The 17092-nt window shown below is 38.8% G+C and overlaps 1 protein-coding gene across 6 annotated transcripts in view; it reads right to left on the reverse strand.

Moving 5' to 3' along the window:
• ctnnd2a (catenin (cadherin-associated protein), delta 2a) overlaps positions 1 to 17092 on the reverse strand; it is a 329118-nt gene that overhangs the window by 138796 nt on the left and 173230 nt on the right. For 5 of the 6 annotated variants that reach the window (XM_077244713.1, XM_077244712.1, XM_077244715.1 and 2 more), the window contains 2 exons: positions 12483 to 12676; positions 6872 to 7427 (listed from right to left, as the gene is read on the reverse strand). In XM_077244713.1, the coding sequence (XP_077100828.1) occupies positions 6872 to 7427; positions 12483 to 12676 (750 nt within the window). The remainder of the gene's footprint in view (positions 1 to 6871; positions 7428 to 12482; positions 12677 to 17092) is intronic. The other variant, XM_077244717.1, reaches the window with a different exon arrangement.

A 17092-nucleotide genomic window follows, 5' to 3' on the forward strand; every position in this document is an offset into this window, starting at 1 on the left:
TATTTAGGCAACATTGGTGCCAGTGTATTACAGTATCTCCGTGACATTTTAAAAGTCAATAATTTGGGAAACAATATGTCTTAATAATATTTTATACTTTTTTTCACCACAGTATAAAAGGGTCTTTATACAAAAATATAAAGCTGCCTTTATATTTTAGGAAGGGGCTCCCTTTACATTTGAGGGTCGATGACATGCTGAAAAGACTTCCAGCCAATTTCTATGCTGGTCCAAGCTGGTTTAGTGCTGGTCTGACTGGTAGACCAGCATAGTCATGCTTTTCTTTCTGGGAAGCTGATTAAAAAAAAAGGAAGAAGAAGAAGTCTTGTTGGTTAAGCTAAACCATGTTGGGGACAGCAGAATTCAAAACGCAACATATGCTGGTCTCTTCAACAGGGTAGAGAGACAGACAGATGGCTAACTGGGCAAGATAGCAAGACTGACAGACAAGCAGCCCAGGAGGACAAGAGACATGTAAGAACAGAGAGAACCTGAGAGACAGACAACATCCTGTCACAGATGTTGCCAACAGGTCCAAGTGATTACAAGCAAAGCAGCATGACCCACTGCAGGAGAATCACAGCTTTTCAAAGGCAATTTCTAGGCTAAACTCTTTGCCCAAGTGAAGGATTTGGACTGACAGGTCAGCGGCTCCTCCAAAGACATATATACAAACTAGCAAAACCGTTCCCGTTCCGTAACATCCATTCAATCTGCCCTCACACTCCCTACCCTCCTAATGATGAAACTTTATATCTAAAAGAGAAATCCACACGCCTTTGATACAGCTGGCTGAATAAATAGGTTTGTACATCTGGAACACATTTGGAAGAACTTAGACAAGCGCTCTGAAGCACCTCTTCACTGTCTAATCACAGGCAACGTGCTAATAGCGCTTCAGACATCTGAACATAGGCTGTGCATTGTGTTCTCTGTTTGCTGTCATTAAAGCATGAGGATGATAGATTAAGAGTATGATCTAATGTAGTACCTAGTGGAGCTCTCAGGCTAAAACCTGTCAATTAATCTTAATTATAAAAACATATAGCTCTAAAATCTGAGCCATATTCAAAACCGCTTTAAAAATTCTATACACATACAGATGCCCGCCCATCAGTTTAATTATGCATTAATGTGTCAAGTTGCTAAATTGATTGGCAACAATAAACAGCCTTTTGAGCTATATTATTATTATTTTTTTATTAGAATTGTTTATTACAATGATCATTCTTCATTGTCTTCATAATACTACCACTACTGCTAATAATAATAATGTATTAATTTAATAATAAATAAAGGGTATTTAATAATAAAATAACAACAATAATAGTTGTTTTTTAAATAATTTATTATAAACTTATTAAATATCATGTATTGATTATTAAAATAATATATTGTACTTAAATGCATGTATTTTTAATTTATTATTATTACTACTACTACTACTTCTACTACTACTATGTTAATAATACAAATATTACATAATATACTTTATTATTTTAATGATAGACTAATATAATGTCATAATATTTTAATGACACCGCCACCAATATCAATAATAAATACATAAATATAAATGTAATGTATTTAATTTAATAATATTTAATAATACATTATTTAACAACAATAATAGTTGGTAACAATTTATCATTAAAAATAATTTATTATTAAAAATTATATTTATATTATACTTCTGTATTTTGAAATGTATTATTATTATTATATTGTTAATTTATTGTTAAATATCACTTAGTCATGACTAAAATAATATTTTATTCTTAAATGTAAGAATAAACATTCTTTTATTATTATTATTATTACTACTACTACTACTACTACATTTGAAAATATGAATATTACATACATATAATTTATTGTTGTATTATAAATGAATAGTTTTCATAATATTTTAACAACAACAATAATAAGAAAAATAATAATATTAAAGTGATAGTTCACCAAAATTCAATGGCGGGGAGTTATTTATTTAGCCAAAAATGAAAGGCTTAAGGCTATTAAAAATAAGCCAAACTACATGTTTAAAAATGATATACATCAGCACAGCAAAGAAAACTGACTAAATGATTTTACGGGGCTCAAGTGGCTAAATTAAGGTACAGAATATAATATATCATCTATGAAGAAAACCTTTTTCTACCTCTACAATTACATTTGCTCTAAATAGGTCTGTATTTTCATAGTACTTTCATGCAAATGCTCATGTGAAGTGAGAAGCTCATTCAGGAGTCATTTTAACCACTCAAGTCAAACCAGAAAATTTTTTTTTTCTGTGCTGCTTACAATGATTCTCCATGATTGCACTGCACTTTTCACCTTGTTTCAATACAAGCATTAAAAGAAAGTCCATCTTTTTCAGTCTTAGTAAGATTCCAACTCTCTCGCCATTCTCTCTCACACGGCCTCCAGCTGTAATGACACACATCATCACCCCCTCGCCAACAATCCCTCCAAATACTACATCATGAAAGACAGGCTCACCAAACGCATTAAACATCCTAAAGAAATCAGGGAAGCCTTGCAAACAAAGTCTCTTGTCTAAACTACGTAATTGCCTTCAAATCTAATCAGCTTTCGGTCAGTGCACCGGTGGGTGGACTGCGCTCATTTTTCTCGGTCCACAGCCAGCATGCTGGAGCATTCCCACTGTACAGACACTGGTGGAGGTGTACGGATACGGGATGCCGGACTTTAATCAAAGAGACAAGCGGGAGAGCCGGTGATGGCTCAGCACGGGCAGAGGGACAGTTTGGCACTGGCCCGCTGTTTCCCATTGTGCGCCTGTTTCTCTCAGCGGGTTTGATGAAGAGCTGACAATGTGGCAGGTAATATAGGGCTGTAATCCACAATACCTTACACAGGTCCACAATCAGCCTGTTAAACGGGTGATTTAGATAACAGGCTCTCGCTCTTAATGCAGCTGTGTTTTCTGGCTTATTGCACAAAACGTCTCTGAATTTCAGAATAAAATAATTGGGTAGATCCCAATTATTGCCCGACCCTGATGTGACATTAACAGATGGACTAAATTAATTAATTGCTGTTCTTTAGAACTTTTTATTCATCAAAGAATCCTGAAAAAACTGTATCATGGTTTCCACAAAAATATTTGTTCAACTCTTTTCAACATTCATAATAATAAGAAATGTTTCTTAAGCAGCAAATCAGCATATTAAAATGATTTCTGAAGGATCATGTGAAAATGAAAACTAGAGTAATGATGCCGAAAATTCAGCTTTACCATCTCAGTATTAATAAAATAAATGTAATAAAATAGAAAAATTCTCTTTTCGTACAGTATTTATTATTTGTGTCTTTTAACAAATGAACATATGTAAATGACCTTAGAAGTATGTAATGGGATGATTGTTGTTACAGACTTAATTGTGATAAATGGAAATTGAAAACTAACAGGTTAAAGCAATTAATGAAGCAATTCAACTAAACACGTTGAGAAGTATAAAAGCATTTCGCTTTAAAAGCATGGGTTTTTTTTTGTTGTTGTTTTTTGTTTGTAATTTTAAATCAAAGCCTGTCATCTTTGACCTAAGATTGATTGAGACTATTTTCTACATAGTAACATGTTAAATGCAAAAATAGCAACATTTATTACATAAACAGCCACGTATGGTATATGACTGAATAAATGAATTGTTACTGAACCTCTTTGATGTTTAACTGCGGAGCGAGAACGAGTCTTCATATCAAAGTGCTATGTTCCTTCAAAGGAAGAGCTGAAGTCTCTTGACTTAAGGGGCTGAATGTAGGGATCAGTAAAGAAAACATGCATGGAAAACAAATGCGGTTCCTTAGGTGCTTTCTATGTGAAAACTTATATGAGTATCGAATTTCTCTGTCTACCATAGAATTGAACTTATTTACCCAAGATCCATGGGTATTGAGCTATGACACAAACACACACACACACACACACACACACATAGGCTGAAGTGTGTGACATTGCTTTTGCAGTATGCTGCTTTTATACAACAGCTAGACAAAAAAAAACATTCACTCACATTAAGCGTGTTCGCCTTAAACGACGCTGCTCTTACTGTGTATGGCATCAAAGTACCGCGAAAGCGATTAAAAAGCATAAGGAGCTGTCTGTTCTCCAAACGTTCATGCGGTCCTAATGATGTCACCGATCTAAAACACCTTTTCACTTGAAAAAATGTGTTGAACAAATCGGTTGAATTAATGATTCACTGACTCACTCATTAAGACAATTATTTGTACCACCTAGCAGTACTATTTTAGTATTATTTATATACTATTATATTTTTTTATTAATATTTTGAATGAGACTTTCCATTTTTTATTTCCATTATTATTATTATTATTATTATTATTATTATTATTATTATTTTCCATTTAATATATGACCCTGGAATACAAAACCAGTCACATGAGTAACCTTTTTTTAAAATTGAGATGTATACATCATCTGAAAGCTGAAAAATTAAGCCATTGATGTATGATTTGTTAGGATAGGTCAATATTTGGCCGAGATACAACTATTTGAAAAGCTGGAATCTGAGGGTGCAAAAAAATCTAAACTGAGAAAATCGCCTTTAAAAGTTGTCCATTTATGTTCGCGATTGTGCTGAATTCACTTACAAAAATAAATGTTTTATATATTTACGGTAAGAAATTTACAAAATATCTTCATGGAACATGATCTTTACTTAATATCCCAATGATTTTTGGCATGAAATAATTGATAATTTTGACCCATACAATGTATTGTTGGCTATTGCCACAAATATACCGGTGTGACTTGAACCTATGGAATTATTTTTGTCTCAAAAAAAATGAACGTAACTTTATAAAACTGAACGTAACTTTTTCAGAAAGTATCAAAAATATGCCATTACAAAAGAAGAAAAACACAATGAAAATGAAAAAAAATTAACTCAGTCGCACAAATTTAACAGGCTCTTCAAATATGCTTCATTCTTTGTTAATGTTTTTCAAAGGTTCGTTTTCGCAAATCGTGGATTCTGAATGCAATTCCACAGGTTTCGCTTACGCTTCGCAGTTTTTCGTTTGCTGTTTTGAGACAAATCTCTCGTGGGGGTGGGGCTTAACAGTGATCTACTCTGATTGGATAGTGAGCTTTTGATGGACAGGTGCTCTCTGACTTGGAAGTACAGACGTCACTCAGTGGCGCCTATATTGGAAAGCTCTTGCAGTGATTTGTATGCAATACGTTGTGCTTTTTATTATATATGTAAATAATATTTGACCTTCGATCGTCTCATTCTGTAAAGATGAGCTCTCAGGAGAGACACGGAGCGGCATCATCTTTCTCCTGCGCCGCTTGTCCTTCAAGGCAGCTTGAAGTAGTTCGTGTTACTGAAGTAACCAATAACATCGATAAAAGTTTTATTCATGTACAGTGTGCAACAGTTCGGGCTTGCAAGCAAAATAACCAAGTTGCAAATAAAAAAATTCACTGGCAAATGTCTTGACAACGTTTTATTGTGTGATCACAATGCCAAAAAAAGATGTAAGATAGTCTCTGGTAGTGAATCACAAAAACTATAATTTGTATCTATACTTAATTTGAATTTTGATACCATGAACGTTTTAACAGGATATCGATGAATAAGCTTAAAAGAAATCTCTTTGACCTTATTTACCAATAGTTACTTGTTAGGGAGAGTCCAAACCTTCTTCCATTAAATATTTTCCACTAATGTGTTCCATTTTGTATCAACAAGAGGAGTGGAAACACAATCATTGAGAACGAGAATATGTAGATTTAAAAGATATCCTGCCTAGTGCCTACATACGTGTCAGCTGGGTCTGGGAGAGGCAATTCAGAACTTGTCAAAAAACTATTATGGCCCTCAATAGCATAATGACACCATTACGGATAGCACCAAATACAGTGGAAAACTGTTTTGGAGTAACAGGAATATTATAATGAGAGAGAAATTCTTGATAAGTAAACAAGTAATCATCCTGATGGGGCTAACCCGATTGATCCCGATCACCGTGAGAGCTTTTCAATATGCGCGCCACTGAGTGACGTCTGTTCTTCCAAGTCAGAGAGCACCTGTCCATCAAAAGCTCACTATCCAATCAGAGTAGATCACTGTTAAGCCCCACCCCCACGAGAGGTTTGTTTCAAAACAGCAAACAAAAAACTGCGAAGCGTAAGCGAAACATGTGGCAATGCATTCAGAATCCACGATCTGCGAAAACGAATATTTGAAAAACATTTACAAAGAATGAAGCATATTTGAAGAGCCTGTTAAATTTGTGTGACTAAGTTAATTTTTTTCATTTACATTGTTTTTCTTCTTTTGTTATGGCATATTTTTGATAGTTTCTGAAAAAGTTACGTTCAGTTTTATAAAGTTACGTTCAGTTTTTATGAGACAAAAGTAATTCCATACGAACCAATATATGTGACTTATGTGAACTCGAAATATACCGGTGTGACTTGACCAGGGTCACATATATACTTTTGTCATTTTTTATTATTTATATTTAGCTTTGATTTGTTTCATCAAATCATTGTAAGTGTGAATGCTCAAAGTGAATGCTCAAGCTGATCAAAATCTATTATAAGTTTCAAGAAGTCTGCCAAGTTGCCTACTAGCACAAGTTGTCTGCACACTGATGTACTTGTTTTCGTTCTTGCTGCTTTCTTGATCGTTTCACAGAAAATACATTCCCAGATTACAGCAAACAATGGACTTGTACTATTTTCTTGGGTGTCTGAAAGTATTTCATGCTTCAAAAACGTCCCTATAGAAACACTCACACAATGTTTGTTAAATTGCCGCGACTCGAAAATCCCAGTTGGCTAGTAAAAGGCAGGTCAGGAGTTGTTACTCACCAGCAAGGCTGCCTGGTCTCTGTAGAGTGGCGGTGGCGTAGAGATCGTGGGATATCTTGTACTGCTCAGCCGAGTGCACGAGCCTTTTGGGTGAAAGCGTGGCATAAGTAGACACTCCGGCGGTCTGCAGCTGCTGATAGATAGGTGATGCGTTATTGGGTGGAGATGCTAACCGGTGAGGGGAGCCTGAAGTGTGAGTGCCAGGAGATCCTCCGATGCCCACCGCATTGATCGGCGAGCTACTACTGTAGGATTTGGCGAGCCTGCCCGGAGAAGGCTTGGGGGAGGCCGAGGAGGATGAAGAGGGCAGGCGCTGGGTGGTGGCGTAACCTGGTGTGTCAGAGGCCGAGCCCAGACGCTGCAGTTTAGTCGGGGATCCGCTGGACTGCATTGAGTTCAGGGGTGAGCTGACGCGCTGGGCAGGTAGAGTAGAGCTAGAGTAATACAGGCCCGGGCCGGACGCTGCAGACGGATGCTGGGAACCGGACAGCAGGGCACCGCCATGGCTCTGACAAGAGTCGCCCGCTGCGAGCTGGGCTGCACGGTTAGATGTCACCTAGGAGAAGAGTAAGATAAGTGTTATCTCTAATCAAAACAGATCCTTATTAAAAAAAAATAGTTTAACCCTCATGTCATTTCTTTCTTCTGTGGAACATAAAAGAAGATATTTCGAAAGAAGATAATTCAAAGAATTGCATTACCATTTAGAAGTTTAGGGCATCAAGATTGTGTTTTGTTTCTAAAAAAATTAATACGTTTATTCAGAAATCAGTTTAATTGATAAAAGTGACAGTAAAACGATTTATGATGTTACAAAACATTTCTATGAAAATATAGTTTTCAAAAAAAGAAAGAAAGTAGCACAATTGTTTTCAACACTCTTAATAAGATATGTGTCTTGAACAGCAAATCAGCATATTAGAATGATTTCTGAAGGATCATGTGACACTGAAGACTGGAGTAATGATGCTGAAAGTTCAGCTAATTGGTTCTTGCATGTTATGTGAACTTACATCATGGCATTTGGGGTTTGTGCTGCCATATTTTATGTAGTCGGTTCTTGAGTAATATTGATTAAATTTACACTAACTTTATGATCTTTTGGGAATGTTTTTGACCCTAATGACTTTCATAATATGACAAAATGACCAAAAACATTCACCAAAATATCTTCTTTTGAGTTCCACAGAAGGACGAAAGTCATAGAGGTTTGGAATGACATGACGGGCGAGTAAATTATGACTTTTCATTTTCGAGTGACCTATCGCTTTAGGGGTAAGTTGGTTTACTTGATATTCAGATGGTGATATGAGACAATAATTCCCTTGAAAGTAATATGCAAGCATGTTTCCTGAACACACAAAAAAAGCCTGTAAACGGAAGTTACTGCATATACATTCACAGCCATATGTCGCAGTTTCTCGTGGGATCACCACCCCTTATGTCAATGGATGTTGCATCAACCGGAATACAGAAGGGCAAGCGAGCACAGATACACCCGGGCAAATTAATGCTGGCGCAGGGCCAGTCATTTAGAAAGACGCTTTGGCGTGTGAATAAACATTTCTTCCTTTAGATTCCTCACAATCACCATGATGATTGTGGGTGATTACAATGAAACATTAGTTCCACTGTTTCTCATTTACAGAAAGCATGAAACCTGATTATTCTTATTCAGAATAAATTACGTTATTTTTAAACTGGCAGTCAGAGCAATTTCCAGTGGGGGAAAAAAAGCTAGCAGGGTTTTATTTCTCCTTCATTGCATTGCTATCAGGTAATAACATTCAAATGGAGAGTTGAATAAATATGAGGCAAAGGTCTTGAAGACGGAGAGAATGTTTTTGCTAGAAAAGTCTATGACATTTAAAGCTAAACCAAGCTTTGTTTGCCTCTACACTATGTTCTTAAAGATTCTTCAGAGAATCTCCTTATTGAAAACAGCTTTTACTGTATAAGTGGAATGTACAAGAATCCACCTTAAAAACCTTGAAAATAATATACAATATACAATATACAATAAAATAAAAAGAATGCCAGGTTCAGATCACACGATTTTAGCATGATCTGTTTAAAGTAGGGTGTCGTGGTGATTTGTAAACTACAATAGGCGTCGGGACGCAAGAAACGATTGTTTCATCTCACATAGTGTGTCATGGTGGATGACAACCGACACAAAGTCTGTGACGCTTCACGTCGTCACGACAAAAAGACTAGCCGGTTTAACTTTTTTCCCGTCCTCTATGACGGGTTCCATCACATTTGTGACTTTGACCAATAGGAGCACAGAAGCTCTTCCGTAAACAGCTTTCAAACATGTCGAAACAAAAGAGAGACGATTGTATTGGTGCTACTAGGTGGAATTTCACTAGTTCACACTTACATACAATTAGAGGAAGTAAGTTTAATGCATATTCGGCGTGCTGTCCGGGGGAAGGGCTTCGAGCGCGAAAATCGTCCCGAACCCAGAATACTTCTCCCCGTATGTAAATGGTTAGGACAAGAAGTGTGGAGAAGTGGCGGTGGAGGGATGCTGCTAAACTGTCAATGAATTGAGGTGAGACTGCTGAGTATATATACCTCTTATCGTTGATTGCTGATTGCTGTCCACTCGTGTTAATTATCTGTGCGTGCTCCTCCCGAACTTTGTTAATAAAACATAATTTGTGGAGCAATGGCAACAATACTCCGACTTATATGATATTTCCTTGAAGGACTAACATGACAGACTGAAAAAAGATCAATACTGGCGAATGATAGCGGAGGCACTACAAGGGATTATCATTAGGCTATTGCTTGTTTATGCTCTTGTGATATCAGTTGCTAGTTCCACCTTCTTGATGACATCACGCACACCGTTAAAAACGGCTAGCGATGATTGGCCGGGAAGAAACATGTAGTCCATGACACAACAAGGAGTCAAGGAGTCAAAACCGCATAATCTGACACAGTGAGTATCGTAACGTATTGAGTATATTGTATATTGTGTAGTCTGAACCTGGCATAAAACAGTTAGAGCCATAGACTTGTGGGCAGTGCTTCTTTCCTGATCTTGTTCTCCTCCCTCATTGTGTCCTGCCTTTCCTAGACTTTTCTTACTAAAATAGGCAAAATAGTTAAATACTGAATTCATCTTAAAAATCTTTGGCGATCACGATTTTTCAAGGTAAAACCTTCAACGTCAAAATTCCTGTCACCACTGGTACATTTCTATAATCCAATACAATTTTAAGGATAAGGAAATGGATAGATTATTAGATTGCACTGAGTCGTGTCATTTACAGGACATTCGCTCGGAGGGAGAGAAGACGAATAGTAGCGGATTCACCATTGCATGCAAAGTTTAGAAGAAGAACCAAAACAAAAACTATGGAGAATGATATTCTGCTTTGTTTACTGTTCTTGGACCAGCCTTTTGTTTTGTATAGCTCTTTTCACACTCTTCTTCGTCTACTGCACATCACAACTGCATATCGCTACCTAGTGGGCTCTTCCGTCTCAACATTCAACTTGCATTTAGACTGTTGTACTCACACTGTCCACACGGACACAAAAATTGGGCTGCATATGGGCGGTGTGCACGGACGTCTGCAAACGGGCAATGCGCAGACTGTTGCGGAACGTAGACGGCCAAAGTATACTTTGAGCTTGAGTAATTCAACCTCACAAATGAACTAATTGTTTGTTGGGCAACGTGGGGATCACTATAACCCAGGGATGGGCAATGTCGGTCCTGGAGTGATACTGTCCTTCCAAGTTTAGCTCCAAACCTGATCACACCAGAACAAGCTTATCAATGTCTTCAGGATTACTTAGGCTACAGGTAAGTGAGTTTTTTTTAAAATCAGGGTTGGAGCTAAACTCTGCAGGACAGTCAGTGGTACCCCATCACCTAGTTTCCTATCCCTGTAGTATACCATTCCAAACATAAGTCTTTGCTTTTTTGACATGCCTCTGCATGATATGAAGGTTGTGAGATCAAGCTTCACATGGGACAGTGTTGTACAACTGCGGTGCGCCTAAACAATGACAATAAAGAGCTTGACCAACTTGGCCAAATCTTGATCACCTGATTCTTTGAAGACTATCACAGCACATTCTTGATGCACGGTCTTTATATCAACATATTGCTTCTTCCAGATATCCTAATGCCCGGCTTGTAGATGGTTTACTATAAAGAATTAAAGAATAAGCTGTGGAATGTAAAAAGGTTCTCCTGTGATATCAGGCTGCAAAAAGCTTTTCGGCTGTAAGTGTAATCTTTATTTTCAAGAGTGTGCTGCTTCTTCTGATAAGACTTTAATGAATGAGATAGAAGAGATGGAAGAATCCTCTCAAGAAAATAAAACTCTCAAGATAGGATTGTGAAGATTTAAAAAAGGTGTTTAATAGCTCAATATCATGTTATACCAAGGTGTAATGCAATTATACCATCATTCCTGAATGCTTTATCTTTCCATCTCTCTCTCTCTCTCTCTCTCTCTCTCTCTCTCTCTCTCTCTCTATCTCTCTCTCTCTCTCTCTTGCTAAGAGAACTGCATCCCAGCGTAGAGAGAAGAGGAACACCTACTTGAAGAGACTGTAACTGGTTCCTGATGTGGATGAATTATTTAGGGAACAAGAGGTTTATGGTGTTAAAAATATCTACATAAAAGCACCTAACTGATGTGTTGTGTTATATAAACCCATCCTGGAGCAGACCAGCCCTCTTCAGATTACCCTCCACACAACCAACCCAACAGTCCACACGAACACAGAAGATAAAGAAAAGAGAGACGCTAGAAACACAATTCCTTTTCTGCATTAATTTAAAATGAGAAAGTTGTGTAAGAACCTTTGCAGAGAGGCCCTCCTCAACTGTCTCAGAACAAATCAGGAGGGCCGAGGACGCGCTGGGCATCTTTCATTAAAAGACAGAGGGCCTATGTGTTCATTAAAAGTGTCTAAGGATGTGAAAGGTAAGAGAGCAAAAGGGAGGGCGAGGGAGCAAGAGAGTGAGGATGTGCCATTGTCAGCTTTATCGTGACCGACCGCTCAGGCACTTCTTCTGTCATTTGCATCCGTTAGACATCCAGTTAATTAGCGAACATGGAGGAAATTAAATATTTGTGGTCTGAACAGACTTTGTACCTTTTTAGGGAACATTCCTAGCTTGTAGCAGGTGTGTGATACTCATTTAAAAGAAATGAAAGTTGGGAGAAACCGCCCTGCAGGGTTTGCTGTAATTACAGTCTCATCAACAGGGCACAATTTAACTCCCCGGATAATGACAAAGTTTGCCTTGCACACGCTCGTCGCTCGATGCAATGCAGTACCACTGCCATCTGCTAACAAACGCTTCGGTCTTGCAGTTAATTGCTTAAATCAGGTTTTGAAATCACTTTTTAGGCTGCAGCTTGAAACATGATCCCAAGCTGGAGCCTGGAAATCATTCCGTGCCAGTCCCCCCCAAAAAAGCAGAATTGCTACAACACCCCTGATCACGAGAGACTTGCGGTGCAGAACAGGGCAGTCACGTCGAAAAACAAAGAGAGAGGAGGTGAAAATACAAAAAGTGAGGGATGGTATTGTAACGAGACCAGGAGGAAATAAGGAAAGAAGAAGCGCTCACCTGGTTGTAGCTGTGCACGGCTCCTCCAGGCTGGCCGCTGGAGCGTGGAGGGGTCTGAGGCTGCTGGGTTTGTGGCGCGGACAAGCAGTCGCTCAGGGCCAGGGTCTGGTTACTATGGTAGCTGGCAGAGTACTGGAGGGAGCCCTCTGGGTTCGAGCTGAGCTGCAGTGAGCTCTGAGAGAGCAGACTCGGTCCTGTGTGCAGAGCGCAAGAGCGAGAGAGAGAGAGAGAGAGAGAGAGAGAGAGAGAGAGAGAGAGAGAGAGATGGAGAGAGAGCAATTCAGCAAGGCAGCAATGCAGCCCTCAGCCTGGCAGAAATGGCATACATAATTTATTAGAAGGGGAGGAGTGAAATAGAGAGAGAAGCAAAAAAGCGAGCGAAAGACAGCACGAGAGATGGGGATTAAAATGACAAGAGAAAACCCACAAGCAAAAGAACGTGCGAGAGGAAAGAAACCAAGAAAAATGAAGTGTAAGTGTGTATACGTGTGTGTGTGTGTGTGTGTGTGTGTGTGTGTATGTGCATGTCAGCAAACAACTGAAGAGCTGGCAGAACTAGGGATGGGCATGAGGATAATTGATCATGATCAGTCATGAAGACTTGAAGAGTAATGGACTGATGGCTTTTTCATCCAAATATCAAACATTTTGGTAACAACTATACACAAATGTGTCAAAAAAGACTCTTTTTTTACAAGTTCATAGTGATGATATAATTTTATAGCAAATGCTATAAAGTCATAATTTCATTAATCACTAGCTGAAAGTGCAATCTTTGCTTGCTTTGGAAGACAGAACTTTTTAAGCCAATCCCCTAAGCATTAAGTGTCATGTGACTAATTAATTTATCTCAACAAAACATAAAGTCCTTTACAACAATGCTTAAACACTGGCAAAATGATAAATCAGAGCTGTTCAAATTTAAGTTATCACATTGATAAATGTTTAAACATTGCTGTAAATGACTTTATCAGTGCATTATATAGAGTATGTATGTATACATACATAGATTATAAACAGCATATATATACATATATGCTGTATATAATCCATTATTTCCATTCATTACTAATAATACGAATAACAAAAATAGCATGTGTCTAAGCCCTCTCGAGTACTCAGTTTATTATTTATCTGTCATTACTTTAGTAAACATAATGACCAAAATGTCCATCCCTGTCTGATTACAAAGATAATCAGCTAGAGCCAAACTGCGTGTTTGGAGAGTGGCTCTGGGACAATCTGACAGCAAGTGAGATTGCATCAACAATCAACAATCCTAGTTTGTCAAGATGCTATCAACCCTGATGTAGCCTTCAGCAAGCCCATGTTTGGACTATCGGTCTCAAACGGATTAGCTGCTCCCTGAAACATACTGCGAAAATAATGATTGTTTTTTCCCCCCTCCACTCACAGAATACTGTGCCTTTAAAAACAGCTTGAGTTAAAGCATCTCAGGTTTCTCAGGAGGAGGATGTTGTCTGCTCTCCTCGTGCTACACAATAATCTATGGCTCCTCTATCAGACAGATCCATCAAGCTGGGCTGAAGAGATAAGAAAATTGGTGCATTATTCGAGTCCATAATAGCCGCTGCTCTCATTTATGTTTGCATTGATCTATAAAGTCCTGATCAGACGTGGGTAATGCAATGCTTTGCAAAGCTTTGGTTATCCTAATGCTTTCCTCTGTCCTGGACCCTTGGCCATATTATCAGAAGTTCATCAGACTTCATGGCATGGCAAGGTGAAGTCTCAATACTATTTCTTTAATGCTGTCGCATCAATTCTAATCCTAATAACGTAGAAACAACTTAAACACATAAAGAGAGTAGCCTATATTTTGGCATCTTTTTATGAAATAAGGCCAGTATCACTGATACCAATACTGATGTCTCTATAAAAAAAATTATTTTCTCAGTTTTAGCCATTAATCATAGCCATCCAGCATTACAGTAGAATTGAAAGCTATATATTTTTTAATTTATTATAAACTTTTTAATGTACAGTAAGCAAACTTAAAACAATCTCCACATAAACCCATTATAATAAATGTCATATTTACCTTTGCCCTTCAATATATCAGGGCGTATTTTTTTTTCTATTGCCCAAGTCAGACCAGTTCAGATTTTAACTTGCCCTGTCAAAATGCACAAAAAGTTTGCTTTTGTCCCATGTAATCTTGTAAACAGTGCTTTAAGATTTTTAGGTAGGCCTAACAGGTAGGATATATACAGAAATTGAATAAAGTTATCAAATACTTCGCAGTCGTTACTGCATACATTATAAATTAAATATAGATGAATCCTTATTAAAGCTACAAAAGTTATTCAGACAAGAGCAGTACGTGTCTTCTTCATTGCATAAATTATTAATTAAATATAAATTAATAATTATTAAAGCTACAAAATTAATCAGTCAAGAGCAGTGAGTAAGTGATTTTCTAATTTCTTTTTGTTCTTTGATATTATCCTTAATGACAGCAAGCAGCAGGTTTATTAGGCTGCTGCCACTTTAAAACCTGCCACACATGATGTGGATCTGATATACATACCATTTTCTCATAACTCTTTACATTAATTTAAGACTTTATTTAACTAACATTAGACTGTGCTTGTGAGGATACTCGACAAAACGGCATTTTGGCATAATTATGTATGATTTTGTCCATTCAAGCGCTGTCTGAAGTGGCTTTCTGTCACGGTTCATCAGTCCGGGTGTTCGTTCTGAGTTTCTGTTGGTGTGTTTGTTGGCGTGGGTTTGTGGGTGTGTACTACCTGTTTGTTGTTTAGCACCAGCTGATCACTTAGCAGCCTTCAGCTGCAGCTTATCATTATGCTTGTTAGCTGTCTTTATATCGCTGGTGTTGTTTGTGCTTGGTGTCGGTTCGTCACTCTGGTTTGTGTCTCTCTCGCAGTTCCTGTGTCCTAGTCTCCGTGCAGAGTTTGTCTTTGTTTCCTGTGCATCCAGCCCTTTGGAAGATCGCCTGAGTCCATTCACCTGCCTTCGAGCTAGCCTTCTCTGGGGATTCCCCTTCTCACGTCTCCAGTCGGAGTATTGTCTTCCAGGTCGCCCGCCTGCTAAACGTGGTGTTTTGAGAACTCTCCTTTTCTGTCTGTCAACATTAAACTGCTTACTTGCATTTGGATCTACGACTCATCATTGTGACAGAACGAACTGACCATGTAATGGATCCAGCAAGTGCGGCAGAATTGCATGACGTATTGGTCAAGAGTGACGCTTGTCTTCAGCAACAGGAGGAACAAACTATGGCTATGGGTCGTGCTGTTCAGGTGCTAGTTACCCAGGTCTCTGAACTGACGAAACAGGTACAACAATTACGAAGCGAGGCTGCTGCTTCTCAACAACAGGCCGCGGCTAATCCATCGGCTCCAGTGATCCAGACTATCCGTTCCCCTGAACCCCGCCTTCCGTCTCCCGCATGCTACTCCGTTGAGTCTCAGTTGTGTCGTTCTTTTTTGGCAAAATGTTCACTATACATCTTGCTTCAACCGTCTGCGTTTCCTACGGAGGAATCCAAGGTGGCCTTTGTGATCACTTTACTCGTGGGTAGAGCGGGCAGCTGGGGAACGACTGTTTGGGAGCAGAGACTTCCGTGTTGTGCATCCTTTCAAGCCTTTTCTAGCGAACTCAAAAATGTTTTCGATCGCGCTGCCTCTGGTCGAGACGCGGCGCGTCTTCTCGCTGAACTGAGACAAGGGGAACGAACGGTAACAGACTATTTAATTGATTTTCGTACGTTGGCTGCTGAGTGTGGCTGGAATGCCGAGGCCCAATGGGACATGTTTTTACACTGACTTTCTGAATACATTAAGGACGAGATCTACGCTTTGGAATTACCCGCCGGGGTGGATAAATTGATTGATCTAGCAGTTCAGGTTGATACTCGACTACGTCGACGAGGCCATCGGTCACAACAAGGCCACGTGACTTATTCACCTGATTCCAATTTTTCTCCTGACGAGACCACAGCATTTCTTCCTGAACCTGAGCCCATGCAGCTTGGCAGATCTCGCTTATCCTCGCGGGAGAAACAGAGGAGAAAGGAGAGAGGATTGTGTTTTTATTGTGGTACCGCTGGTCATATCGCGCTGCAGTGTCCGGTAAAAGCCAGCACCCGTTAGTAGTTAAGAGGTTACTGACGGGTGGGGTTGCACTGAATCCTCTTTTTCTGCCACTCATCTCCCAGTGAGTTTACACTTTCAGACTCTGAGTTTTGACTGTGAGGCCTTCGTTGACTCAGGGGCTGAGGGAAATTTTCTTGACATTGATCTAGCTCACAGACTAAACATACCTATTGTAACACTCCCTCTGCCCATCTCTGTGGTTAACTTAAATGGGCAATGTTTGCCTTCTGTAACTCACTCTACCGTCACTATAAGACTAATTACCTCCGATAAGCACATTGAGAATATTGACTTTCTGTTGATTGACACTCCTTCCTCCCCTTTGGTGTTAGGTCATCCCTGGCTGGTACTCCATAACCCACATATCAACTGGGGCAGGAACTCCATATTAGCCTGGAATGAATCCTGTCATGCTTCTTGTTTATTGTCTAAGTGTTCTTCGGTGTCTTGTTCTGTGTTTCAGGA

The sequence above is a fragment of the Siphateles boraxobius genome, unplaced genomic scaffold, assembly GCF_051911475.1.
Source record: "Siphateles boraxobius isolate OS27281-9 unplaced genomic scaffold, OSU_SipBor_1 26, whole genome shotgun sequence".
Classification (NCBI taxonomy): Eukaryota; Metazoa; Chordata; class Actinopteri; order Cypriniformes; family Leuciscidae; genus Siphateles; species Siphateles boraxobius.